Source organism: Euleptes europaea, chromosome 1 (assembly GCF_029931775.1).
Source record: "Euleptes europaea isolate rEulEur1 chromosome 1, rEulEur1.hap1, whole genome shotgun sequence".
Lineage (NCBI taxonomy): Eukaryota > Metazoa > Chordata > Lepidosauria > Squamata > Sphaerodactylidae > Euleptes > Euleptes europaea.
The window spans coordinates 72708059-72735907 of record NC_079312.1 but is presented as its reverse complement, the minus strand read 5'-3'; the positions used below and the strand labels follow the sequence as shown (position 1 = coordinate 72735907).

At 44.9% G+C, this 27849-nt stretch overlaps 2 protein-coding genes across 2 annotated transcripts in view; one reads left to right on the top strand and one right to left on the bottom strand.

Moving 5' to 3' along the window:
- Positions 1-712: 712 nt before the first annotated feature.
- Positions 713-15380, bottom strand: RRP9 (ribosomal RNA processing 9, U3 small nucleolar RNA binding protein). Its single transcript, XM_056865783.1, has 15 exons — positions 15300-15380; positions 14099-14181; positions 13370-13476; positions 12598-12665; positions 11069-11110; positions 10023-10149; positions 8838-8959; positions 8490-8582; positions 7627-7727; positions 6571-6705; positions 5078-5140; positions 4833-4978; positions 3299-3378; positions 2304-2377; positions 713-861 (listed from the first exon to the last, which is right to left on the bottom strand). Exons 1-15 carry the CDS (start codon positions 15378-15380, stop codon positions 759-761), a joined length of 1425 nt encoding a protein of 474 aa, XP_056721761.1. The 3' UTR covers positions 713-758.
- A 1555-nt stretch (positions 15381-16935) lies between these two features.
- Positions 16936-27849, top strand: part of PARP3 (poly(ADP-ribose) polymerase family member 3) — a 29277-nt gene continuing 18363 nt past the window's right edge. Inside the window, exons 1-3 of the mRNA XM_056865770.1 lie at positions 16936-16947; positions 21635-21846; positions 22871-22996. Of these exons, the coding sequence (XP_056721748.1) occupies positions 21658-21846; positions 22871-22996 (315 nt within the window). The 5' untranslated portion in view covers positions 16936-16947; positions 21635-21657. The remainder of the gene's footprint in view (positions 16948-21634; positions 21847-22870; positions 22997-27849) is intronic.

The following is a 27849-nucleotide window of genomic DNA, read 5'->3' as shown; positions in this document are numbered from 1 at the left end:
TGTAGAAATAATAATAACTTTAGATCTTAAATTAGTGTAGCAAGAAAAAAAGAAAAAAGAGAGTAATGGGTGCAGTGACTGCTGAATGCCAGGCTCCTATGACAGCAGAGCTGTCACCATGTTAGAGTTTTCACCACCATTATTATTTTAGGCCATGAAGGGAAGAAAACTGGAATATAGCTACTTGGGCACTAGAATCCTGTAAGCAAGCATCCTGCCTGGACTCAAGATGGGCACGAAAAGAGGACAGGGAGAAGAAATGCAACAGGATACATTACCTTCCTTTTTTTAGATAGTCACACACTGGGCCCCAAGAGAGCTCAAGAAGGCCAACCGTGGCCAGTGGAGGAGACTACAGTTTACAGGTTTGATTGACGGCCCTGGTTCGGCCCAGGTAATGGGTTTGAAGTACCATATATTCCATTTCTGAAACCAAACAGATCTGGGCCCAGTTACTACTAGAGTTAAGCATAACCCCACCCTGACATTTTGTGGTCGGCTCTGCCTTCTGAGGCAGCGGTTTTGGGGCTGCATCCACCACCCGTGTCAGAATTGCAAAGGTGCTCATAGGCTCAAAAAAGCTCTGCCATGGAACATAATGGTCGTTCTTTATTTCAGGAAGCACAGCTCCCCTGTTGTTGATATTCTAATTGACATCTGAGAGGATAACAAACTTCCACTACTCTTTTACAAAAAAGAAGGTAGTTTTTAATATACAGGTTAATTTAAGAGTGTCCTTCAAAGGAAGTGGACAAACATTAGGAACCTTCCACAGGTATTTCTGTGTTGCCTGCTGCTGTCTTGAGTGGAATAATGCAGATGCTATTCTTGGCCTCTTTGATCCTCCACCAACGACCCAATCTGTAAAACAAACCCAAAACAGAGATGCTACTCATCACTGGAGCTAAAGCAATTAATGTGACCTAGTAAACCTTTCGGGCCCTTTCCATGGCTTTACAAAATAATTCACAACTCCCACACATGGCAAGATGTTGTCATCAATGCACATGAATAAAACCAAGACAACAATGTACTGTCAACAGGCCATAATGCAAGACAGTGGTAAAGCAAGTGCTAGACTGAGAAGACTTTGTTCCTTACATGCTTTGTCCAGTTAACCAAGAAGAAAAACAATTTGGTTCAGAACAGAAGGCTGTCCGGTTGTCTTCTGCTTTCCATGCCTCATCTTCATGCCATTCCTTGTTCTTCAGCATGTTCCCCTATCCCACCCACACCCCAATAGCTTAAAAACATTAACAGCACAATACTAAGAGTGGTTTGGAGCTTCTAACAGTGCATTCCTGAGCGGAATGCCTGTGCCGGGCTTAGGCGGCAACGCGGCCGAAACCTCTTCCTGGCACAAAAAATCCGTGCAACCCTCATAGGGTTGCACGGATTTTTTGTGCCAGGAAGAGGTTTCGGCCGCGTTGCCGCCTAAGCCCGGCACAGGCATTCCGCTCAGAAATTGCATAGGGTTGCACGGGAGATACACCTCACAAAACCCTCATAGGGTTGCACGGAAGATACACCTCACAAAAAATTAAAAAGGGGCGTTCCCAGGCTGAAACGGCTTTGGAGGCTGCCTAAAGGCGGCACAGCCCCCAGTCCGGTGCCGCAACACCCCGGGATCGCCTTCCAGGATGCTGTTATGCCCTAGGAATGCCTCCCAGGATGTCGGTACGGCCTTTGCCAGCATTCGGACGCTGGTGGAAAGTTCTGCCAGCGTCCTGGGCTGGCGCTGCCGTGGCCCACAACCAGAGTCCGGGCCTTCCCACCGATGTATGGGCTGCTTACGCCAGCGTTAGCTGCCAGGATGTCGGTGCACCACCTTCCTGGCCTCCTAAGGGCTTTTGCCCTGGAGGCTCAGGAATGCGCTGTAAATCCACTGAAATCATAGTCTTTGAAGCATGTAACTCCGCTTAGGATTAGTCAAACAGGATTTAATGGTGGTTTGTTACTGCTGTTGCACAGCAAGCTTTCCAATGATATAAATATGGATGCTGCCCATAATCAGTCTAGCATGCTAAACTTGGAATGACCTCCATGTAGCTGGGGGGTGGGGGACAAAAGTGGTCACTTAACAGAATCTATGTGCATCTGCATGTTAAAGACTTTTGACAGGAGTCACTGTCTGGAGTTCTACCCTAAGGATGCTAAGAATTTTGTAAGAGAACCCTATACTGCCATCAAACCCAAGGCAGTTTTAATCAAGGTTTAGAGTTGGTAGCTCGTATACACCTTATGCTGCCACCCCTAGAAACCAAGTACAGGGCATAATAAAATGGAAAAGACGGCTGGAATACCTGTGTTCTTGTCCTATTCCAGCAACTAGAAAATTTCCAGTGTTTGAGAATTTCAAACTATTAACAAAGCCAACCTAGGAGGGAAAAATAGACCAAGTTAGGCACTAGACACTGGTCAGCAATTTAGCCACCAACATGTGACAGCACCGGAGTCCTTAGACATCTGTACACGTCCCCTTTGTCACTTCTAGGCTGCAAGAGCCAAACAGCAGAAAGGTATCAGCTGAACCAGTCACACACCCTGCATGCCATCCCAATTCAAAGTGTGAAAATGATCCAACTGCTGGCTGGATTTAAGATGCATATGAGGCACACAGAAGTACTCAACATATTCCAGGTTCCTCCAATTTTTTTATTCAAACTAGGTCATTACTTCTAGTGCAACTTTACTTACACTCAAACTTCGTCTTGCCCTGTGTCCCCACTTATGCATTATAAGCCATCGTTTCTCTTGTCAAGCTACCAGAGTTTTCTAGATTTTTCTACAGCTGCAATCCTGGCTACTATCCCAAAGCTGGTCTCACATTTGAAATTGTGATCAGTCAGCTCTACTCCCGAAGCATCTCGATAAAGAAAGTTAAGCCACCAGCATTTCACAAACATGAAGAGGTGCCATTTTTATTGTAAGGTTAGAAGTCCTGAGATTTGGGAAATTTTACCAGGACACTGGTTTGGTACAGAGTAGAATGACCATGTTTTCAATATCTGTAAAAATTAATCGGAAGAGATTCTATGTTGCAGCTTAACACAACAGTTAATCTAGTTTTTATGAATTGCTTTGAGGAAAATGCAGCTGCACAAAAAACAAGCATTTACGTAGTATTTTACAGCAGTGCGAGGGTCAGGGAGATGCAGGTTCAAATTCCCACTCTGCCATGGATGCTTGAAGGTAGATCTTGGGCCAGTCACTCACTCTCAGCCTAACCAACCTATGTCTACGGGGAAAAAAACACATTTCCACAAGGAGCCACGCTCCACCAATGTTCTTTTCTCACCAAGGGAATATCAAAAAGAGGTTCCAGCCTCCGGAATCCTGCTCCACACTTCCACAACTTCACACTGGCATTGTGAGAACCTGGTGAAGAAAAAGCATGTGAGGGCTTGGTTTCATTTCTGGATCCAAAGAAAGAAAAGTTTTTTTTCCTAGGTGAGCTTTACGTTCTAGGGTGCAAAGTTAACTTGTAATCTGTCAGCCACCTCACTTGAGTCAATGAAAAGGTTATTCCTTGTTATAGCCCCACCCTGGCTTGGCATAATTTGTTCATTCCTGTGCTGTGCTTGGACTCATCTTTGATAGATGTAATATGGGCAAGTCTGTAAACTGTTGACTATAACTGGAAATCTAAAACAGAATCTGGATCCTAATTAAGAAGTTATCATTTGGACATCTTACACATATTAAAAAACCCTTGCCATAAATACAGCAACATTTGCTATTTAACTCAGCAAAAGTTGCCCACAAATATCAGGATTTAAAACCTATGGTTTCTCCAAAGCAGCCAATTGCATCCTCTGCCATTGCAAGCAGCAATATCAGACTTAGAATCATAAAGTTGGAAGGGACCACCAGGGTCATCTAGTCCAACCCCCAGCACAATGCAGGAAATTCACAACAACTTCCCTCCCACACCCCCAATGACCCCTATTCTGTGCCCAGAAAATGGCAAAAAAAAAAAAAAGGTTTCCAGTATCCCTGGCCAATCTGGCCTGGAGGAAAACTGTTTCCTGACCCCAAAGTGGCGATCGGCATTACCCTGAGCATGTAAGAAAGGTCCACAAGAGCCAAACATTGGCGGAACCCTTCCTGCCCTCCCTCTCATAATCTGCCTAAGTTCACAGACTCAGCCTTGCTGACAGATGACCATCCAGCCTCTGTTTAAAAACCTCCAAAGAAGGAGAGCCCACCACTTCCCAAGGAAGCTGTTCCACTGAGGAACTGCTCTTAAATAGCTGATTCATTTGAAAGTATAACAAAGGTTCCCTCCTCCATCAGAAGCCCAACACAGCTAATTGGTGCGGTAACAGTAAGAGAATGAGGAAGACCATTTGGAGAATATTTGCATCTTAACAAGAATTTTGAAACCAACATTACAGATATCAGGTGGGATCCAGAGTAAATTTTCCATCTGCTGAATGGAATTTTCCAGACGCCCCCTTCCTACTGCAGCCCATTGACCGCCATGAAATTCCACTCTTGCTGAATAGATAATCCTGAGGAACAACATGGGGGGGTGCAGCATGAAAGGGGAATTTGAGGAAATTGCCCATCCCAACCGTGGAAAGTTTAGTCTGAGTCCAACCCGCTAACTTGTCTCCAAATCAGCACCTGTGAGGTCAGAATTACCTCACAGACAAATCAGTGTGGAAGACAGTTTTATACACATCCTTTTCACACAACCATGTGTACCACAAGGACAGAATCATACATGTCTAGTTTCCATGACATGCCTTAAAATAAAGGCCCATCCACCTTCCCTCTAGCCCCCCACAAGAAAAAGGACAAGGCAAGAGTCTCACAGCACGAGGCACCTGTGGCTACAATGTCACTGTTGAGCAAGGCAGCAACAGAAGTGATCCAATATGGCTGTTCCAGGCCTTGTGCACCCTGGAAACCATGGGCCCGCTTCACTGTGCTTAGTGGTTTCTTTTTTGAGAGACCCCAGAGGGCTATTGACCTTCAATAGGAGAAGAAAACAGGTGGTTACATCACACAGAAGAGCCATTGGGCAAAACAATGGTGATGTGGCAGGATCAACCTTTCAGGCTTTACTCACCCATCATCTGCCCCAGATACCATATGCTCCTCATTGATCAGCTGGATACAGTCAATGGAACCCCTAATACAAAAGAGGAGCAGACTGCTGTTGTATGTACTTGTTTTCAAAAGAAGCAACCTGAAGAATTTCGCAGGCAGCAGAAAATACTGCATAATTCCATGACCAATACTTGCAAAATTTAGGAAAAAATTAAGAAGAAGAGTTGGTTTTTATATGCCGACTTTCTCTACCACCTAAGGAAGAATCAAACCAGCTTACAGTCACCTTCTTTTCCCCACAACAGACACCCTGTGAGGTAGATGAGGCTGAGAGAACTCTAAGAGAGCTGTGACTAGCCCAAGGTCACCCAGCTGGCTTCATGTGCAGGAGTGGGGAAACTATCCCGGTTCACCAGATTAGCCTCCACCACTTGTGTGCAGGAGTGGGGAATCAAGCCCGGTTCTCCAGATCGGAGTCCACCGCTCCAAACCACCGCTTTTAACCACTACACCATGCTTGCTCCCTAGTTAACCTAGTTTCAGAAGGTAGCCACATTGGTATGCAATAGAAGAGCTAGGTTTGAGTCCTGTAAGCACCTTAGAGACCAACAATATTTTGGGGGTATGAACTTTCAATATTGGGTATCTGATGAAGGGAGTTTTGAGTCTCGAAAGTTCATACCCCAGAAATCTTGTTGGGCTCTAAGATGCTACTGGACTTGAATCTAATTTTAACCTAATGTATATAAATGCAGGACAAGAACAGACAGACATCTCAGTACCATTTTTACTGAAACAAGAGACTTATTTACCCAAATTATTATGTGAAGAGTCACAAGAATACAAGTTTAATTGGTCAACCTGATGGGAAGATCTTCCCGTGAAGAAGTCCAAACATATTAGGTGGTGTCCTCAATAAGGCTTAGACTAAGAATATCATTCTCCGCAACTGCAGAGTTACGCCACCCAGTTAACCTGCACTGGATGCTGTTTTGTTGCTAGCAATTGTCAATGCAATCCTAAAAAGTGTTAACCTCCTTCTAACCCCAATAACTTTAACTGATGTAGAAGGTGATAATTCTGCTTAGGATGTAACTGTGTTCTCCAAAAGCAGCAAGCTCATGGATGTCACATGCCTCAGATGATGCATTTATTTAAACCTTAGCATCAGACTTTCAACTTAACAATCCAATCACTAGATTGTGGATACAAATAACTACTCCTGCATCCAGGCTAACAAGACAGGATTAGAAAAAGGTGCAAGTTCAAAGGCAGAGCCCCAAAGAAAATTTGAGCAGTTAAATGAGGCAGCCTTTTGCTCCAGCATAGAACTTAGCCACCAAGAGCCAACAGCAAATATATTTAGTTGCAAATGATGGCAGGGCTGCAGTGCAAAATGTGGCAAAGGCTTGTAAGGCATAACTCATTGTGCTGAAAGCATAGGGGTCTCCCTTCCTACTCCGTATAGCCTGTGTAAATAAATTCCTGGACAGGGACTGCTCTTGTACCTACTGGTGCCCGTAGAACACAAGTTGGGATTCATCAGGGATCTTCCAGACTCTGACAGTGCCATCCCTCCCCCCTGATGTGACACAGCACTCCCGGCTCAGGCTGTCCAGTCCCGTGATCACATCCTGATGGCCAAACCTAAAAAGCAAGAGAGCAAAGGAGATTCCACATGGAGCTGCGTGCATTTAAAGAGCCAGCATTTCTTCTGGAAACATTTAAAGCATCTCCTAATGTACAACTCCTCAATTGTAAGACTGAACACAGTTTGCTTTATGTGGCCAGACTAGCAACTGGCATTCAGAAAATGAAAGGTTTGCCCTGAGAGTTTGCACACTCAACAGGAATCCAGGCTCCTCCGCTTTTCAGTTCTGAAAGAAAATAGTGGCGACACAAACACACCCACCACAAAATACAGTGATGGTAAAAGCATCCAGGGATCTCCATGCATCCCTGACATGCCTGCCAGTCTGCTTCTGACATACAATGACCTGGATCAAGTGGGGCTAACCCGCTAGGAAAGGCCAGTAGTTGAAGACAGGGTGGTTGTATGAAGACATTGTTTCTCTTGGTGTAGACAATTACAGTTGATGAAATCAACAGCCTTCAGAGGCAGCCAGGCAGATTCTTTGCTTTTCACTCCATCTTTGCATCTCAATAAGCAAAGGTCACACTGTAAAGCCATTAGGACCGGGGTTCTAATGCAAGCACTTTATACAATTGTGCACAGCAGCAGCAGCCACACAGTATTTGCATCTCAATAAGCAAAGGTCACACTATAAAGCAATTAGGAATGGGGTTCTAATGCAAGCACTTTATACAACTGTGCACAGCTGCAGCAGCCAAACATACATAATTTGGAAGCTGTTGGCCAATTATTCAAGAAACACAGTAGCCATAAAGAACACCACGGATTATGGAGGCCCACCTACCCCATCCCCATGAGCAGTGCCATAACCTGCAGAGGGGTATGTGACATTGACAGTTCCAACATATGTTAAGTACACTCCTTAGTGCTGTTGCCCTAATCTAATGAATACACCCAGAATGAACGCAACTTACAAGGTTTCCACGTAGGCATTCTCTGCCACATTCCACACTTTGACTGATCGATCGTGTGAGGCACTGTACAACTGGTGTGTGCCTTTCCGGAAAGACAGGCCCTGAACAAAGGAATAGGAAGAGATTCGGTGCAGGAAGGAGACTGTGGAATGAATAATATTTACAGGAAGAGACAGACTGGTGGATCGGTGCTCTACTCCACATTTACCTCTGTACTACTGAATGGGCTACACAAAAATGTCACAGATGGGGCAAAAAGAGCTTATGCTCCTTCAAGAATCCTATGGCACTTTATTATAGAAGAAAGGCTGAAAGATATTGTTTTGCAGTATTTTTCACATTCAAAGTACAAGACTTGGTTTTTTAAAATTATTTTTAATGGCTTGTTTTTAATATTGTGACACTGGTTTAATTGTAAGCTGCCTTGAACAGGATGCTGAAGATGCGGCATAGAAAAATCCCAAACATAGAAATAAATACATTCTGAGGAAAAGGATCTCAGAAACAAACATCCCTGCATAGATGTAACAAACATCCATTCCCATATTTTGAGCTAGCCTTCCAAAACATAATTAGACAACTCAAACCAAAAACATTTTGAAAAATCTGTATTAACCATCAAATCAATACAGCTAGCAGTAGCACTGATTTTATTAGCCACAGTGCAGTCCAGTGAAGATCCAATTGCAGCAGGCTGACTAAGCCCAGGATATTTCTACCCCCAAGCTTATATTGAATTGTTCGTATAATACTTCATATCAGGAAACAGCATTAAATGGTCCTATAAAATCCTATGCTGTTGTCAAAGCCTGCAAGCACCAAATCTACAACGTAACTCTTTCTGCCAAGTTCAAATCACTCACCGACACAGCATCACGATGACCTGTGAACTTATACAGGTGCTGGCAGGTGGCAGCTTCCCAGATCATAATGAGTTTGTTCTTATCTCCTGTAGCCTAGTGGAGACATACAAGGGAAGACGCTTGTATCAAATACCCTCAGTAGCAACGGCTGGTACTAAAAGTCATCAGGCGACTCAGTCAAGAACAATTCACGAGGATGGATGGGCTCCTCCGTCATTACTTGGTCCCTTCAGATCAGGAGACTGCTGACACCCAGAGATGCTACAAGCCAGGGTGGTGGCAGAAGCTCTGCTTTGTGTAATGTTAGTAGGATGTATCTCAGAAAGGGTGATGGGTAGGTTCTCTTACCAGGTATTTACCATCTGAGGAGACAGCCATGGACAGGATGTGCGCCGTATGGCCATGACTTCCCTCTGTAACCTTCTTGCCTCCATGGATCACATGCAGCTTCTTCCCACTTTCCACATCCCCTAAGATACAAGGTTCTACTGAGCTCTTAGCTGGACAAAGCCCCAAATCACACTGGTTTTAAACCACTTCAGTTGCTGCTTGGGAATCTTTCCTTGCACCGTCAACCCAGTGCTCTGCAAACCAGGCTTGCTGCACTAGAAGCCGTGGCTCGGGAATCCAGCCCACTCTCTCTCCTCACCTGACCTATCTCCCAGAGTGCTGTGAGGATAAAAGGGGAAGTGGGGTGGAGAACTGTGCATGCTGATCTGAGTTCCTTAGAGGGAGTGGTGTGGGTTAAAAATGGACAGGGTTGGGGGAGGGTCCTTCTAGTAGTGAACAAAGAGCAACTTCCAGTCTGGGATTAAAGTTTAAAACGTAAAAAGCAAATTGCCCAATGTTCACAGCTCTGCAGGAAAAAACAATGGGCAGAGGCCAAAAAAAAGTCCTTTAGACAAATCTCATCTGTTCACAGGTGGCACAAAAGCTCCATTAAACGTGGTAATCCCGAACAGAATTACTCCAGTCTAAACCCAATGAAGTCAAAAGACTTATACTGGAGCCGCTCTGCAAAGGAGTGCAATGAACCATGTCGCAGCCCTATTTCCGCATCAGGCACCTTGTAGCAACGTGTGCCACTTGGAATATAAACTATTTGTCAGAATATTTGGTCAAGTCTTAGCAGAACAAGTAGAATTTCCAGGGCCAAGAATACAAAATTCACCATAAAGGGCAAGGCAGAAAGTGCTCAGAATAAAACTAAACAACAAAGTGGTGGGGGGGGAGAGAGAGAACAGAATTGAGCAAGTGTAAAAACCGAGATGGGTGGAGGGAGACTGTAACCAAATTAGGCTCTATTTTGCTGTTACTAAGAGTGGTCCTTTCACACATGTCCCAAGATGCACAAAGAAAAAGTGGTATCTCAATATCTGGTACCATTCCGATTAGCTGAGCCCTACCACTCCTAAGGGTGGGACCCAAGGAACATGCAGCAGTGCTTTCTCTCTCTGGCCTCCTCTTCCACACTCTGCCAATAACACCCTCCTTAGAAAGAAGCTCTCCCCTTTGGTAGAAAACAAGACTCACATTTGATGATGGAACAGTCTTTGGCAGCAGAAAAAATGTATTTATCGTCTGGTGATATGACTAGACAAGTGATGGGCAGCCGGTGTCCTCGTAGTACCTGGATGTCAGCTTGATTTGGAAGCTGCAGCTGTTCAGAGAACCAGTTAAATCAGCATTCAGTGGTAACTCTGCAATGACAGCTTGCCATGTTCACAGCAGAGGCAAATATTAGGATCACTAGACTTCTGGTAATAGTGGCTCTTGTGGACACCGTGTCCTAGCTAATAATGTTTTAATTGGCTCACTAAAGCAGTAATTGCATAACAATTAACTACCCCATGCACAAAATAACACCCACCTCACAACATCCAATGCTTACTTTTCATATACCGCTCTGATACACAAGAGAGCATCCACATAAAAAGATAAAGGCCGAAATAAACCTGCTTCTTAGTTGTTTTCATCAAGCCTACTGTGGTTCCTTCAACCCTACAATTCCCTCATAACAGGCCAAGTGAATGCAGGGTGGCACTTTGAGGATAGGCACTGCCCTCATTGCAGACTAAGCAGCCCCCAAAGCCTAAACTATAAAAATAAGTGAATAAAACAAACAAACAAAAATAAGTTTGTAGGGTGTGAAACTCAAGCACCTAGTTACTAGGGTCAGGAGATGTGGTGTTGTTACACTCCCCAATATCAGTCACAAGACTATTCCCATCCCCCACACTACAACAGACTAAAAAGGCAATATGGACAACTGTGAATAAAAAGACCAGGCCAGAAATTTCAACATGGATCATCTACCCACCCAACTATGCAAATTCTTGGAAATATAAGCATTTACAGTTAGTTTCTACACAAAACCACCACATCTTTTCCATTTGACCAGATCAAAACAATGCCCAGTAAGAAGGGAGAACAATTTTATTTGAAACCAGACAATATCAATAACAAGTTCAAGAAGTCTCAAGCAGAAGAGGAGCATTGATAGAGAAAACAGTTATCTTCTGCTTCAAGAAATAGCAATAACTCCTCTCAGGTACTGCAGGGAAGTGATTTCTACTTACACTTTTGGCAATTTGTCGCTGTAATTTCCCTTTTTGCTCAAGCTGCAGGAGAAAGAGGAAATAAAAATCAGAATGATCACTGCAACTCTCTTCTCCCACTTGTCCCTTCAAGCAACCTAGGAATAAGCAAGGATGAACAAAGCATAGGGAAAAATACCTGCACATGACTCAACATTTATATACTGCTAAAAGCCATCAAAATCCTCCTCATCTGTTGCAAAGCACCCACAAATCTCCAGGAATTTCTCAACGTGGAGCAGGCAACCCTAAGGGAGAACTGATCTCTGCAGCTAGGAACTCTGTTGTGATTTCAGGAGACATCCAGTCCCCGCCTGGAGATTGGCAACTCCAGAAGGAAGCAGGAAAAGGGGAGAAGCCATGGGGGCTTTCAGGAAAGGGAAAGAGGAAATAGCGGGGAGGGGGAAATGCCTCCCGTGTGGGTTCCCACTAGTGTATTATAATGGCCACAATAGATATCTGAAGGGTAAAATCATGTAAAACTCAGTTGCACAGCATATGTTTTGCACACGAAAGGTCCATCTGATCCCTTCAATCTCTAGTTAAAAAGATATCTGCTATGTGTGCTTGCATCCTTTTCTACCTGCAATCCTGAAAAGCCACTTCCAGTAGACCATACTGAGCAAGATGGATCAATGATCTGACTTGGTTAAGGATAGCTTTAGGCATTCATCAACAAATATTCTACAAATTACCACATAAAGAAATTCATACTCAGACTATACAAATGCTACACATCCAGGGTCCTTAAATCTTGTTGAGCCTGTGGACTGCAGGGAACCATGGCACTCAGGAGATACCACAATGAAGATTATTGGCCTAGAATGCTGTAATTGCCCATGCTTGTCCATGTATCTGAAGAAGTGAGCTGTGGCTCACGAAAGCGCATAGAAATTTTGTTAGTCTTTAAGATGCTACTGGACTCTTGCTCTTTTCTATTGCCCATACTCTGTAACCTCGACACAAGTTAGTAGTATCTCTGTGACTCATTTACAGTAACACCACAGCAGAACAGGAGGGCACACTTAGTGCTTCAGGTTTGTGAGGATGCTCAGCTTTCACCAGGTTGCTAAAAAGGTGAATTTGAGTTTTATTTAAGGATCCACATTAGATGCTATCACTTTGCATAATCAATTGGATTGAAATAACGAGAGGACACTTACATCAAGCAAGAAAATCTCAGCTATGCAATAGAAGGGAACAATTTCTTAATTCACTTGCACTTTCTTCCTGGAAACTAAGTCTGACCAGGCAAAAAGGACTGCTTGTTCTGTGTATTCACAAAGAGCACCTTAGTCATGTTATTCTCATAAACCTTGCCCATGCAGCAGCAAGAGCTGAGCCCACTCAGTCGTCGTATGGTAGGAATTTCTGTTTAACCCACTAAAAAGATTCATTCTCTTCTTTAAGGAAAAACCAGAAGATTGGTCCCTTCCTTTCTTATGCCCGCATCCATGAGTGAGAGGTTCAGGGCGGTTCTTCTTCAACCCCTCCCGAAGTATCCTACTCACCACATCTTCCTTCAGTCGACCAGCAACCAGATCCCTTTGTAAGGCCTCTTCTTCCGCCTTTTCTTCTTCTGCCCAAGCCAAAAAACAAACCACACATGAGGTACATGGCTCAGAAAGAGATCAGCATTAACAATGGGGAGGGGAAGCTGGGGCACGGATGGATCCATAAATGCAGCTTCTGCTAGTCACGTAGCAGGCCCCCCGCTCCCACCCCCGGTCACAGACATCAGCCAGCACACTAGTGGCCAATTAACACATGTCAAGCATCAGGTTACTATTTGATGGTGTGTGCCCGCCAGCTCTCTGCCACGATCACATTAGTACATGCAGTAGTTCAGTGCACAGAATAATGCTGCTTTTAGCTTTGTGCAATCATGTGAGTTTAATTCCAACGTTTTATCATAAGTTTAGAAAACTTTCATAAGACACAATACTTATCAGCTGTTTCCTTGTCCAGTACATAGTATGAATGTTCTTGAAAAGTACTTTTCTATCCGTACACCCGAGAGTTGGGCGTTTGATACCAGTATAAGGTATAGATCATCAGTACAACATATGCTTTGCATGTACAAAATACCAGGTTCGACTAAGACTCTGGAAAGTCACTGCCTGTCCGTGCTGACAATGCTGAACTAGATATAGCAGTGGTCTAACAATGTCCATATATGCTTATGCATAGTCAAGTGCCTGATTTCCAGCCAATTAGATGACCAATTTTTTTTTTTTAATTCCCTGGCAGCCTGAACATACTAAACTGAAGCCCATTCTTCACCTTGTTGTCGAAGCTGCTCCAGATATAGTTTTGCTAATCTCAACTTCTTCTCTTGTGGAGTCTCTTCAATCTCCTCTTCTGCTTCATTGTTCTTTTTCTTTGCAGGGCTATGAGAAGAAGGCACAGAGAAAGAGACAATAATCTTCATGGAAGGATCTTACCCTCTGATAACCATCAATCAACATCATAGAATACTAAACAAAATGTATTTGGAATGAAAGCACAGTTGTATGCCACCCTAAAAATACCCTTAAGCATAATATGGGGATTTACAACTATAGAAATCACATATCTTTATATTATATGATTGATAAGAGCTAATGGAACACTCTTCCTTGCTAAGCAAAAATGTTTCAATATTATTAGGACAGAGAAAAAACCTCAGCTGCTTTTTTGAAACACGGGGCGGGGGGAATATCTCTATGTGCTGTTATAGCCACTTGAAGTGGACTACATTCATACACCAAATGTGTACATTTCAAGAAGGAAGTGTGATAATATTATTGCCCAAACTCCTTTATGAACATCCCAAGAGGATATCAAATTTTATTTTACTGAGGTGACAATTCTGTTTAAGAACATATAACAACTGCCCTGATAGGCTAGGGAAGATACCAAATGGGTGCTTTCATAAGAGCAGCCCTGCTGGTCAGCCCACTGGTCCATCTAGTCCAGCAACCCCTAGCCCATTGTGGCCAAATAGATATCCACGTTTGGGCACATCATTACCTATCTGGCTCAGAGTCACTGGAGATCTCCTCATTCAGTTTGGAGCCAGCTTTCTGCCAAGATTTCTCCTCTGCCGCTGGAAGCTAGAAAATAAGAGATGCTTTCAAAACATAGCCACAATTCTCCTAGATAAAACTACCACTCAATACCATAATGCTCTTCCTCTGGTATTGCAGAAAAGTAGGAAAGATAGCAAACAACCAGTAGCTGGATGAAAACTGGGAAACTCCTGCAGCCAAAAGTAATTTTACATATAGAAGAATATTTATCAGCAATTCTACCAAACAGAGAATGTCCGACTATTTATACACACAAGGCATAAACTACAAGATTGTGACTCAAGATCAATTTGGAGTTTTCAGTTTCTCAGATGATTTTAAATGATCATTACTCCTTCCTTAAGCAATCACTAAAGTCGACAAGACTGACACCATTCTACAGACAAGCAAGATTGCTTCCCGAGGCTACCCCGCTAAGCATATTAATCAGGGAATAGGTCCCTTATTGAGGGCAGCAGGAAAAGAGGAAGACCCAACAAGAGATGGACTGACTCAATCAAGGAAGCCACAGCCCTCAGTTTGCAAGATCTGAGCAAGGCTGTCAAAGATAGGACATTTCGGAGGACTTTCATTCATAGGGTTGCCATGAGTCGGAAGCGACTTGACAGCACTTAACACACACACAGAGGTCCCTTAACCTCAGCAAGTCTAACTTCTGGCTCAGAATTTATCACGCAATCCCCACAATATGTCGATTTCATTTCTGTCCCACCTTGCTACCAGCGCGCTCTGAAAAACATACAGTTCCCTCCTCACTGCCCGCCTGCCCCCCACATTAGACAGAGGGGCCGTGGCTCAGTGGTAGAGCATCCGCTTGGCATGCAGAAGGTCCCAGGTTCAATCCCCGGCATCTCCAGTTCAAGGGACTAGGCAAGTAGGTGATGGGAAAGACCTCCTCTTCCTGAGACCCTGGAGAGCCGCTGCTGGTCTGAGTAGACAATACTGACTTTGATGGACTGATTCAGTAGAAGGCAGCTTCATGTGTTCAACTATGCGTTGGATTAAACGACCCACACTAGGTAACCCCGGAGTGTGGACTCTACGCACCCACCCTACGCATGGCCAGATCAGCCTCAGGATACCACGATCCCCGCCCCCTTGCCTTGTCTCACCTTTCATTTCCCCACAATCTCCCTGCTCACCTTTCGCCTCTTGCGTCCGGCCGTGGTAGAAGAAACATCTCGCAGCCTTTGCTTTCTTCTGTTCATGCCCACAGCCGCCATGCTGCTGCTACGGCCGCCACAGCGCTTCCTGCACGTGGCTCTCTGAACCCATCCCCCCGGCCTTTCCCATAAGACAGAAGCCACCCCGGCCTGCCCCCAGTGGCTGAAACGCTTCTGAAAACCCCGCCTCCTTCAGAAGTAGAGTGGCTGTGGCCCTCCGGACGGAAACCCCACTTTATTCTCATTGGTCTATACTTTTAGATAAACTCCGCTGGTGGTCCCGCCTCCATTCTCTCACTGGTCCTTTTAAGCTGCCCGTCGTGCCAATATTGGGCATGCGCACTTTATTATTTTTGGGGGGGGGAGATCAGCGAGTACGACGCCCCTGTAGTGCGCGTCGTGCACCAGTTGGGGGCAGCCTTGAGCAAGAGTTGCTGTATGGGCGAAAACGCGCGGTCGCTTGAGCCTCATTTCTTCCCTGTTCCAGCCAGGATTCAGCCAGGATCGAACGCACGGACGTTCTGCCCTGTTCCAGCCAGGATCGAATGCGCGAACGTTCCAGGATCGAACGCACGAACGTTCTTCCCTGTTCCAGCCAGGATTCAGCCAGGATCGAACGCACGGACGTTCTGCCCTGTTGCAGCCAGGATCGAACGCACGAACGTTCCAGGATCGAACGCACGAACGTTCTTCCCACGTGCGTTCGATCCTGGCTGAATCCCGGCTGGAACAGGGAAGAACGTTCGTGCGTTCGATCCTGGCTGGAACAGGGAAGAAAGGAGGCTCAAGCGACCGTGCGTTTTCGCCCTTAATATCCTCGGGGCGACGCCGGGTTTAAAGCCCCGGGGGGAGGAAACTGGCGAGGAGGGTTCGCGGCTGCTGTTGAGTCACTCCCCTAAATGCAGAGAAGGGAAGCAATGTTGGCCGGCGGGGCGTGGCCTTGGAGGCTGTCAAAGACAGGGCATTTTGGAGGACTTTGATTCATAGTATGCGTTTTGGTAATTTCTTCATGATTTTGTTGAGTTCTCGCTGGCGTTCCTGAGTGGGGTCTGTGGATGACAGCCTGTAGAAAGCTCACACCCTGCCAGAAAATATTCTTGGGAGTCTTTCAGGTGCTCCTGGACTCTTGCCCTTTTCTACTGCTGCAGACAGACTAACACGGCCACCCACTGGGAATTTGATTCATAGGGTCGCCGTGAGCAGGAAGCGACTGGACGGCGCTGGACACCCCCTTGCGGGACCCTAGGCGAGCGGGTGGACATGGCTCTGTGCCATCAACTGTCCTGCGCGGGATGCCCCCAAATGCCAGCCCCGCCCGCTGGGCACCAGCGCCCCTTCCGCTCGGATTGCCCGGATCCCTTCGGGAGGATCTGGAAGGAGCGTCGGTCCGAGCTGTCCCACTCGTTGCCTTCGGGCTGGGCCAGCGCCATTCCCAGGGAGGAGGCGGGTTGCTGCTGCACTGTTATGTAGGCAGGCTGAGGTCACCAGGAGGGAGCAAGAGAAAGCGCAGGCTGGCTGGCTGGCTGCAGCGCGGACCGCCTTGCCCAAACTTGCCCGGCTGCCGGCCTTTCCTCTAGCGGCGCCGACGGCGGACGCCCCCCACCCCACCCCCGGCCACCCTTCCCCGGTAAGTTTGCTACTCCAGGGATGAAGGGGTCAAGGGATAGGGCAGTGGTGGCTGCTCTGAAAGGATGTTGGTTTCTGTATTGTGATCAACAAACAAGGGTCGATATCCTGGGGCTGATCTCTAAAGACAGAAAAAAGTCGGGGACGTTCCCAAGGACCGAAGGCTTGGCGGCTGTTGCATTTCTTCCGGACCAGAGCCAATAACGCACAGGCCAGTACAGCCGGAGTCAGTAAAGGCGCGCCTTACTGGGCGACTGGAAAGACTTCCCTCTCGGAGGCCTGCCGGTTGCTGACCTTCTTTGATTGCTTGCCTGTTTACAAGCCTAATCGAACCAGGAAGTTTTGTAAACTACACAAGAGGTATCTGAAGCAGTGAGCTGTGGCTCACGAAAGCTCCTACCCTACCAGAAAATATTTTTGTGAGTCTTTAAGGTGCTACTGGGCTCTTGCCCTTTTCCACTACACAAGAGGTGGTTTGGATTGGCCAGTGGTTTGGATTGGCCGGATGAGGCCGGCGATATGCAGCGAGATTAATTTAAGCGTAGGTGGGCAAGGAGGCGAGTCACGGTTCTTATGGGCTAGTAACGTTTGTGGGCCGCAGATCTTTACTATTGGGATAAGCAGCACAGCCAGTGAAAGAGCAAGATTCGAGTCCAGTGGAACCTTAAAGGCCAACAAAATTTCCACGGTATAAGCTTTTGAGAGTCAGGATGCAAAGGTACCAATGCAGAATGTAATCAGCTTGATTAGAGTAGGGAAGAAATCCTTAGGGGCAGAACATTAGCATCTGTAGTGAGATAAGCATCCTGAGGTCTTTCCATGCTCTTCAGATACACACCAACACCTGAAACTATATCCAGGGCACTTTCTGTGGCCCAACTCCATTTGGAAGCTAGAAGTACAAGGAGCCATTGGAAAATAAGACCAGCATAATATCACAATTTTCTGTCTATTCACAGAGTGTATCCATTCCATTCTTGGAGGATGTTTTCTTCTTTTTGCTCTGGCTCAAGGTTTTGTTAATGACCATGTATAGAGTCAGGAAGGATTTCCCTCCAGATCAGATTAGCTACTGATTCTGGATTTTTAAACTTTTCTCTGCAAGGAGTGGTTTGGTTTACTTATATGAGTAATCTGAAAAATATTTACTGTGCAAACTGCTTTTTGAAGCAGATCTGCTAAGTTGTCTATTATAGTATCATTTGGATTGGAAGCTGGTGTAGCACAATGGCTAATAGAATGATCTGTGAGATCCTGGCTCAAATCTTGCCTGTGCCACTAGGTAACCTTAAACAAGCCATTCTCCACCCCACCCCACAATATGAGGATAATAATGCTGACTGTCCTTATAGGAATTGCTAAAATAATAAACATTAAATGCTTAATTACAAAAGTGCCATGTGTTGTAAATTGGATTAATTGTTGTTAAGAAGCTAGTCCTATCTCATATTGAGGGTTGATTTGGAGTACCATTTATTTATTTACTTCATTTATGCCCTGCCTTTTCCCCCAATGGGCATCCAAAGCATTCTCCTCCATTTTATTCTCACAACCACCTTGTAAGGTAGGCTAGGCTGAGAGAGAGCAATTGGCCCACCGTCACCCAGCAAGCTTCTATGGTACAGTAGGAATTTGAACCCAGGTGTTCCAGATCCTAGCCAATCACTGTAAACACTACATCACAGTGGCTTTTAGCTTTGTGATGCTGAGTAGCTGTGCTCAATGGCCAGAGCTACCAATTCAAAGTGAAAATAACATTCTTCAGTTTAGGTAAACTTCAGGGAGAAAGCAAGTTACCCATTCTTGATTTGGTATGGTGAACAGAGCAAGGAGGCATATGGTTTGTTTTCTGTTGGGTCTGTTGGGAGTGTTACTGAATTTGAAAACAGCAAATGTGTCTCTCTGCATTTAATGTAAAGTCCAAACAGACAGTAGACAGATGCAGAAGTCCTAATAGAGTCTATTAGGTGCCATAGCACAGAGAAACTTGCTGTGTGGGTTTGGTGAGCCGGGGCCTTGCCAAGACTGAACAGTCTTCTCCTTGGTCTGATTTTGCAAGGAATCTGAAAGCTGCTGTATGTTATGGAGTCTCTGTTGGACGTGCACTTACTTGCTGCACATCTAGTCTCTGTGATTTGTGTCATTTATGTACAGATGTGATCCGACCTTGTCTTATGTTCCTGTATGTACTATATGGAAGAGAGTGAAATGGTTATATTGGGAATTCAGATGTAGACATTTCCTGTTCACCATTGTCAAAGCCTTGCAGTATAGCATCGATTTAAAAGTTCATTAGAAACTTATTTCCTGTGTGGGCCTAAATTGCTCACACCATAGAAAGGAAACTAGGAGAATCCTTTGGTCAGTATTTCCTTTTGCTCTGACACCATTTGATAGCATGTTGATTTGCGATTAGACATGCCAGTAGAGTTAAATGAAGACCACTTTCACTGTTATGTACTCTGAAAGCAATTCCCAAGTACAAAATGAATATACGTAACATTGTTTATGATACACATATGATACAAATTGTTTATGATACACAAAATGAATATAAGTAACATTGTTTATGATACACACAAAATGCAATCACTACAACAAAGAAATGCAGAGCCTGGTGGCCTGAATGAAACAACATAATGAGAAGTACTGTTTATGTAGAAAACTGTGATTTAAATATAGTCTTACTGACTAGTGATTTAAATCAAATCCACCCTGATCTGATTCATTCTCCAAACTGATGCAAAGATGGACTCTCGGAATCATTTTGCTATAGAACTATATAAAAAAAAAACTTTTTCCCTAAGGGAAAAGGTTTTAAGTGGTGAGACTGAGCACCAAACTGTGTGCTGCACAGATCTGTGATTGGATCTCCTGATGTTGTCTTAATTAAACAGGAGCCTAGTGACACCTCAAGGACCAACAAATTTTATTCCTGCATAAGCTCTTGTGAGTCAGAGCTCACTTTATCAGACACATCTAATTAATTAGCTGTGTGATGATGTGAGCTCTGATTCACAAAAGCTTATGCTGGGATACATTTTTGCAAGGCCTTAAGGTGCTATTGGGCTCCTGATCCACTCTGCTACAACGGAAGAATATGGCTACCCCTCTGAAATCTTTTGTTAATGAAATGAGATAGGGAGTGGGGAGGTGCCTGGTTGATCAGAACGTGGAGGAAGGTAGATAACTAATCCCCTCGTGATGGTTTCTGACTGAATACCTCCCTGCTCCTGTTTCTTTTTTTTGGGGGGGGGGGAGAGATCGTTACTGGCTTGGTTTCCCTTATAGGGCCAGCAGCAGTTCAGGGGAAGGAGATTTCTATTAGGAAAACACATCTCTGCACCTAGTGTTGCTGCTGCAATCAGATTGGCAGCTCCATGCAGCTGCATTTCATTTAACAAAGGGAAAGTATCAAGAGTCCCTGTTACAAAGTTCCTGCATAATGTAGCGTTTGGTCCTGAGCTGAAGAGGAGGAACCAAATAGTTTAGGCCCCTGTGTAACCTGGGGGGATAACTGAGAACGGGACCTAAAAATGGTGTTTGGCTATGAACGCTGCAGAAGCTAGCGTTGTTTGCCTGGGGCGTAGGTTTCAGCCTCTGGCTTAGTGGTCATGTTAATGGTAGCATGTCTGAATAAAGAGGCAGCAAAACTGGTTCCGTTGGGAACTTGTCAGGCTATTTTAGAGCGATACATAAACACAAAAGCTTTGGATCAATTGAAACCAAACAAGTTGGCAAGAGAATGAGGCTCAGCTAGCACAGCAGCAGTGCAGGGGTGTGGTTTCCCAATATGATTCCTATGGCAGACTCTTGCTCTTTTTTGCTTTGGGTGGACAACAGGCTCTGAGCTCACTAATGTTCCTGAACAACACATCCCCAGGAATGCAGGATTGAGACTCTCTCTTTTTTTTCTTGCAGTACACAACCCTATGAGTACTTCTCTGGGAGTAAGCCCCATTGAATATAGTGTGACTTGCTTATGAGTAAACCTGTATAAATGTGTGTGGTCACAGGCACTGAGTAATACTATCCAAAGAGTATCTTAAACATATAGTTTGCATATTCAGATTGTCAGTGAACTGCTGCCCAGCACGGGCTTTCCTGGCATCTCTGCTGTTATAAAGCACAATTTCCAGTCCCCCAGCAATGTACCATGAACACCGAGCCAGCCTTTCTGAAATCTGTGCTTCTTTGGTGTTAAGGGGGTCTAACCAGTGGACAAAGGAACCACTTTAGTGTTTTGTGCATTGTGGTCTGATGGTTGCTATGTCAGAGCTTCTAAGGTAGCTCTCCTGCTAACCAGTGGAACAATGATGTCACAGAAGACCCACTTTATAGTTTGGTCTCAGACTTTTCATTCTTTGAGGTATTGCTCTAGCATGCAAGTCCTCTTAGGGCCTCTTAAAACTCCTTTTTGATTTGGAAATTGATGCCCTCGCAATGCTGTTCTAAGTAGAGGGCCGCCATTCTACGTCTACTGACTTCAGTGGACTTGGCAGAGTGTAACTGTGCTTAGGGTAGCACTGATATTATCCTACTTTATTGGTTGAGATTCTCTGGCCTGTTGTTGGCTAAGGATTTAATACAGTGTGTGTAAAGAATTACCTTGCTTTCCACTGTTTATTCAGCTGCATAAAATAAGTGATTCTAATCAGGTGTTCTGATTTTGTGTGTGGTGGAAATAGGCTGAGAGACTCCTGAGGAAATCATGCCCCCAAAACGCAAGGCCCCTGCCCAAACCAAGGCAGCAGTCAAGGGCAAGAAGGTAAAAAAGGAGCCTGAACCAGAAGAAGACAGCTTCCGCTCCACTGTGGAAGCACTGAAGGCAGCTCCCAAGGAGAAGCTCAAAGCTAAAATCGATGCTGCCTGCCAGCTGTGTAATACCAGCGATGCCAAGGTAAGGTTGAAGCTCTGACAGAAGTGCGACTTGTTCCCAGTCTGCATTGGGCACAGTGGAGGGAAGAGGACACTTCCCATTTTTCCTGACTTCGGGACAGGATTGTGCAATGTAAAGGGAGGCTACTATCTCCTGAGCACCTGTGAATGGAATTAAAATGAATATTCATTGGATCTTGAGCTTTCTTTCATCTTGAAGCTCTTTCTATTGAGACCTTGTGACTTTGGTTAAGTGGCCTGTTTGCTCCTTTCTAAGTCACATTTCATGTGTATGTAGAAGAAAAATTGACTGAGTCATGAGCATGCTTTCCCTGCCAGCTCATTAGCTAATGGGGATTTCCCAGTGCAGGTTTGGAATATATTCCTTCCTTCAGGACATCCTCTGGTAACTGGATACTGTTATCTTTCTGGGTGATGATGGTTGCAGGCTTCAAGGAGGTTCCAACACAATTATTATAATCATAGAAGGAATTATCATAGAATCATAGAGTTGGAAGGGGCCGTACAGGCCGTCTAGTCCAGCCCCTCCTCAAGGCAGGATCAGCTGAAAGCATCCCTATCAAGTGTCTGTCCAACCCATTCTTGAAGACTGCCTGTGAGGCGGAGCTCACCCACCTCCCTGGGCACCTTCCACCGCTGAACAACTCTTGCTGTAAAAAAAAATTATAGAATCATAGAGTTGGAATTCATCAGTCTCTGACATGGGCTCCATTAGTTGCCTAAGATAATATTGATATAGTACTGGGGGTTCCTGTCTTAAGGTATTTCACAGTAACATTTTTATGGTCCTTGCCTTCTTTGCACTTGCAGTATTCCTGAGCCATTTTTAAAAATGTCGAAGACTAAGATGTAGAGGTTGACTCGGTGCCATCCAATCGGCTGAATGGGTCAAAGTGCAGAACGTGGTCCACTGGTACACACTGATTTATCCCTCTCTGGCATAAATGCAACATGGTTGTGAGTGTCTTAAAGGAGGTGTGCTCATATTCCCTGTGTACAATAGATGCCTCTCTTTATTCTTGTAGATCTATGAGGACTATGACTGCATGCTGAACCAAACCAACATTGGGCACAACAACAACAAATTTTACATTATCCAACTCATAGAGCACAATGGAAGTTACAGCTGTTGGAACCGCTGGGGCCGGGTGGTGAGTATCTTTTGGGCAGTATGACTGCTGGGGCTCAAGAATGCTTCTTTTTTTGATCCAGGTGGTGGGTCAAAATCTCTGAAAATTCTATAAATGTGGCCGCTGAGGTCTATCCTGAGACAATTTTAGCCAATATAAGGATTTCTTATGTGTCCTGCAGTAATGTTTCCCAAACTGTAGTTTGCAGAACTATAATGCAGGTAGACTAGGGCTGCCAGGTTCCCCCTTTCCTCCAACAGGAGCTTTGGGGGCAGAGTTCAAGTGAATGCTTATGCGTGCGCTTAACTTCCGGTTTACAACCAGAAGTGCCGCCTTGCAAGGGGCCTTATGCCACTCAAACTCTTTGTTTGAGTGGTAAAGGGCCGCTTGTGATGTGGCACTTCTGGGTGTAAAAGCATTGCAAGAGTTTGAGTGGCATAAGACCCCTCGCGAGGCGGCACTTCTGGTTGTAAACCAGATGTGACATGCACGCAGTGTGTACGCACACGTGCACATTCGCCCGCAGACCCTCGGGTGGTTGGGGGGCAGAAGGGTGAATTGTCGGGGGTTTGCCTGCCACCACCGGGCACCTAGCAACCCTAAGGTAGGCCCTGAGGAACTGCTCACAAGCAGCGTTCCCTGAACTTGTTCATTGCTGGTTCACTGCAATGTGCTTCCACAGCTAGTTAGATAGGATCTGGTGTTGTGTATGTGGTCAGGAAGACTCACAAGTATTAGATGTCCATCTGTGAATGAGGCACACTTTCTAGTTTGGTACAAATTCATGCTGGGAAAACCAAGTGTACTCCTATTCATAGAAGGCCTGAATTTTACATCCAGCGTATAACAGATGACATGCACACAAATACCAAGGGGTCATTTTGGCTAAGTAACAAGGTCCCTTATGTGAGCTTGAAAGAAAGCACTGAGACTTGAATACACTGAAAAGCAAGGACAGTTTTTATTGAGAAGAATAATACTCATGCAGTCAGATTAATATAGTACAGAGTGTTATGTAACACCAAAAACTACAATGCCCTTGTTGAGAAGAAAGTATTCCAAGAATTACATGTCCTTTTGTGTGATGTGTACCACCCAAGGAAGGGAAGTGGGGAACTTAAGACAGAGCAGGAGGGGAGAGCAGAAGCTTAAAGTCCACTGCCTACCTTTGTCCTGAGTGGAGATTATTCATGGGAGATTCCCAAGTTTCTAGTCACCCAGTAACCCAGAAAGGAACCTCAGCACTATGCAAACCAGGAAGGTTTGGAGCCATCCAGAGAGATGCATGCTGGGGTCAGAGGCAGAGGTTCAAGTAAACAAAATCCAGGTCGAGATCCAAGGGGAAGAGAGAACAAGAAGGCGTGTGGAATCTGCTATGTAAGACAGGACTGAGTACAGCAAGGGAGCCAAAACTCAGGGTACCCAGCAGGACCAGGTAGTTGGAGCAAAGCAGAACTTGGGGAAGAACTCTGCATCAGTTATAGGACTCAGAATTGAACAGGATATAAAAGGTTTGATTTTCACAGGCTTGGAAAGGGGAAGAGAATCTAGGTGAACTCAAAGAGGAACTCCTTGATTGGCAGGATTTATTTATTGATTAAAACATTTATATCCCAACCTTGGGCTTCAAGGCAGCTTACAATAATAGTTAAAGGACGTTTTCAGTTTAAAAGCAAAAAAGAAAGTAACCCTCAAATCTCTCCCCTCCTCTAAAAGATGCCTGCCAATTCAGACTGTCTCAAAAGCCCTGACAAACCAGCCGGCCTTGCAGCACCTCCTGAAGATCTCCAAGAAGGGGGTCCCCCTCACCTCTTCAGGGAGCCCATTCCACAAAGCTGGAGCCACAGTGGAGAAGGCCCAGGCTCTGGTCTATGCCAGACAGGCCACCCTAAGTGGTGGGATAGCGCACAGATGGATACCTGATGACTGTAGTTGGCACCCAAGGACAAGGGATGTAGGACTAAAGAAGTTCTCATGTTGCAGGAACCTCTCTGGTTTAGATAAAGAAAGGAAGTCTTGGTGTAGGGTGAGCTCTTGGGTTATGCAACCAAGGCCACCTCCAAATAGGTGGTCTTGGTTACATAACCCAAGAGGGAATATGGGAAGTAGAGGCCAACTGTCCAGTCATGTGAGGAGCAAACTCTGTTGTGCCAAGATGCACTTTGATTAAATGCCAAGAAGTTCTGATTGTTAGTGTAAAAGCCTTGGTGTTTAGAGGTGTCAATATCTCCCTGGATTTGTCTCATTTCTAGCAAGTTGTGATATGATCAGCCTAATTGTACTCTGGTCAGGCCTCCATTTCATCCTGTTCTCACCCTTTATGCTGCAAATGGCCAAAAATGTGTTTTGTAGATTTCATGTGGGTGTGACGCTAGCTGGTCATGGAACAAGGTAGAGGGGAAGAGAGAGGGGAGTCAACATAATGGCGGCTTGATGGCGACACTGGATGGTGAAAGCCATAAAACTGGGCTGCTCATAAAGTAGGATTCTCTGCATACTTGGGGGATTCTCTGGCTATGCAGAAAGATATGACCTTATAATTAATCAGAAGAGGGGAAACTTAAAATGGCTGGAGGATCAAAAATGCTCCAAAAGGATCAAATGTTATGAGCAGCTGAGCAACATGTAAAGGAAAAGGAGGAACAGGAGGAGAAATAGCCTGCTCAGGTTCCTGGAAGTGGGAGGTGTGGATATGGGATTGTCCCTCCCCAGCTTGTAGTAAAACTGCCTACAAGACTGTAAACACTTTGAAGAAGAAGAAGAGTTGGTTTTTATATGCCGACTTTCTCTACCACTTAAAGAAGAATCAAACTGGCTTACAGTCTCCTTCCCTTCCCCACAACAGACACCCTGTGAGGAAGATGAGGCTGAGAGAGCTCTAAGAGAGCTGTGACTAGCTCAAGGTCACCCAGCTGGCTTCATGTGGAGGAGTGCGGAAACCAACCCGGTTCACCAGATTAGCCTCCGCCGCTCATGTTGAGAAGTGGGGAATCAAACCTGGTTCTCCAGATCAGAATCCACCACTCCAAACCACTGCTCTTAACCACTACACCATGCTGGCTCTACATTATGCTGAAGTCAGTCATGCTTGCAAATAGATAGAAAGCCCAATTGAACAGAGAGTCTGCCCATGTGGAAAGGCAAAGACAGAAACACCTATTTTTTATTCATTTGTGATTTATATTCTTCTATAAGATCTTCTCTTATAACTCCATGGATTTCATCCTTTCCTGTTTGTTCTCATGACTATCATTTAATCTGTCTGCTGTCTGTTAAAGGTAAGGCTGTTACTCTATCGGTAGTTTATTTAACGTCCGCTTTGAGGAAACACCGAAAGTTATAAGCAGGTTACGCCTAAATGCTTATTTGCACACAGGCGCTCTTTTTGCTCTGGCGCTGGAACTAGTTTACAGATACGTAAACACTCTCTGGGTGTTTACCTGCCGCTGTGTATCCAGCACAGGTGTTAGCAGAGGCACGGTCTTGTAGGTTCCCATGATAATACTTATTCAAAATAGTTGCTCCAGACCTGTATACTCTCTTCAGGTCAACAGGTTTATAGTCACAGTGTGGAAATACCTGACTTTGTGGGTGATTGGGTTTTTTAACTAATGTAAAGCAACACATTTCTCCCTTCTGTTGGCCATGAATTCTATTAATACAAAATCTACACAGCCACCAGGGCAGAATGTAGAGCACCAATATTCACTGGACAAATATTTTTTTAAAGGTATGTTTTGATGGTCTGCATTATCTGCAGCCACATATTTTCCTCCTTATGAGAAGGCAGGCAGAGATTTCCAAGGGTATAGATGAATGTGGGTAATTGATTCTCCAAGATGAAGTCCTTTGAAGAAAGGTGACAATTTCTGCCAGAGCAGATAACACAAAATCACCCGTCTGTTTACCAGTTGTATATTAAAGGTACATGGCATGCTTAAAGAAAACACTGAACTCTGAGACCAGTTCCTGCATCCTCATAGACATTTTCCCCCTCCTTAGCTTCCAAACTGTAGCAGGATTTTTTTTTTTTTTTTGGACAGGGAAGCGGAGGAGGAAGCATCCACACATCATCTTCTAATTGTCCATTTTCCTGGAATTCCCTGAGTTCACAATGCTATCTCAAACCTGGTTTGATATGATTGTTCCACAAAGAACGCAGTCAAAGAGCATTAGCAAGCCATCTTGATGGGAAGACTCACATTTTAGAAAGTCCTGCCCACATTCACTCCATTTTCCTTGCTCCACATCCCCACTCCCGCAGCACCAGAGGGCTTTTAAAAAAAATGGCAATTGCTATTGCACTATATTGCAATGAAGCTATAATGATCTATTGCCACAATCTGCTAGTTCCTCTGAATCCCCAGCTTTCATTTAAAAAAACCCTCAATGCATAAGTGTTTAGCATAAGCCTCATGTATAAGTCTCATTGCGCAGATATAAGGAGAAAGGCAGTTGAGGAATTTTCCCTTATATCTCTGCAATGAAAAAAGAGACTGATTTTTTAAAAAAAATGTAAGCCGGGAATTCAGGGAAATGAGTAGGTCCTAGCAAAGATTGTTTAACTTCATTACAATCTAGTCCAATAGCAATGACTGACTTTAGAAAAAGCCATCAAAAAGCCCACCAGTGGCAAGGAAAAAATGCAGGGGAAATGGCAGCTGACGGACCACAAAACTCCTGTGCAAACACTCCATTGCCAGGGTGGATGCCTCTCTATTTGTGGCAGCGATGACGGAAACAGAGAACGTTTGCCATGTGGATGCAGCCAATTACTAGCAAATAGTTTTGATAGAGTAGCAAGCACACTCTTGAACAAATGGCCAGTCCCATGGAGACCACATACATGGGATGATTTGGTAGAAAGGTTCAGA

What these genes read in the sequence shown, in the direction of transcription:
- RRP9 (XM_056865783.1), bottom strand. Translation starts at nt 15,380, where the DNA reads ATGGCGGCTGTGGGCATGAACAGAAGAAAGCAAAGGCTGCGAGATGTT. An exon ending in GTCGACTGAAGGAAGATGTG is followed by an intron (nt 11,111 to 12,597) that starts GTGAGTAGGATA and finishes TTTCTCCTGCAG; the next exon opens with CTTGAGCAAAAAGGGAAATT. An exon ending in CCTCAGATGGTAAATACCTG is followed by an intron (nt 8,583 to 8,837) that starts GTAAGAGAACCT and finishes TGTCTCCACTAG; the next exon opens with GCTACAGGAGATAAGAACAA.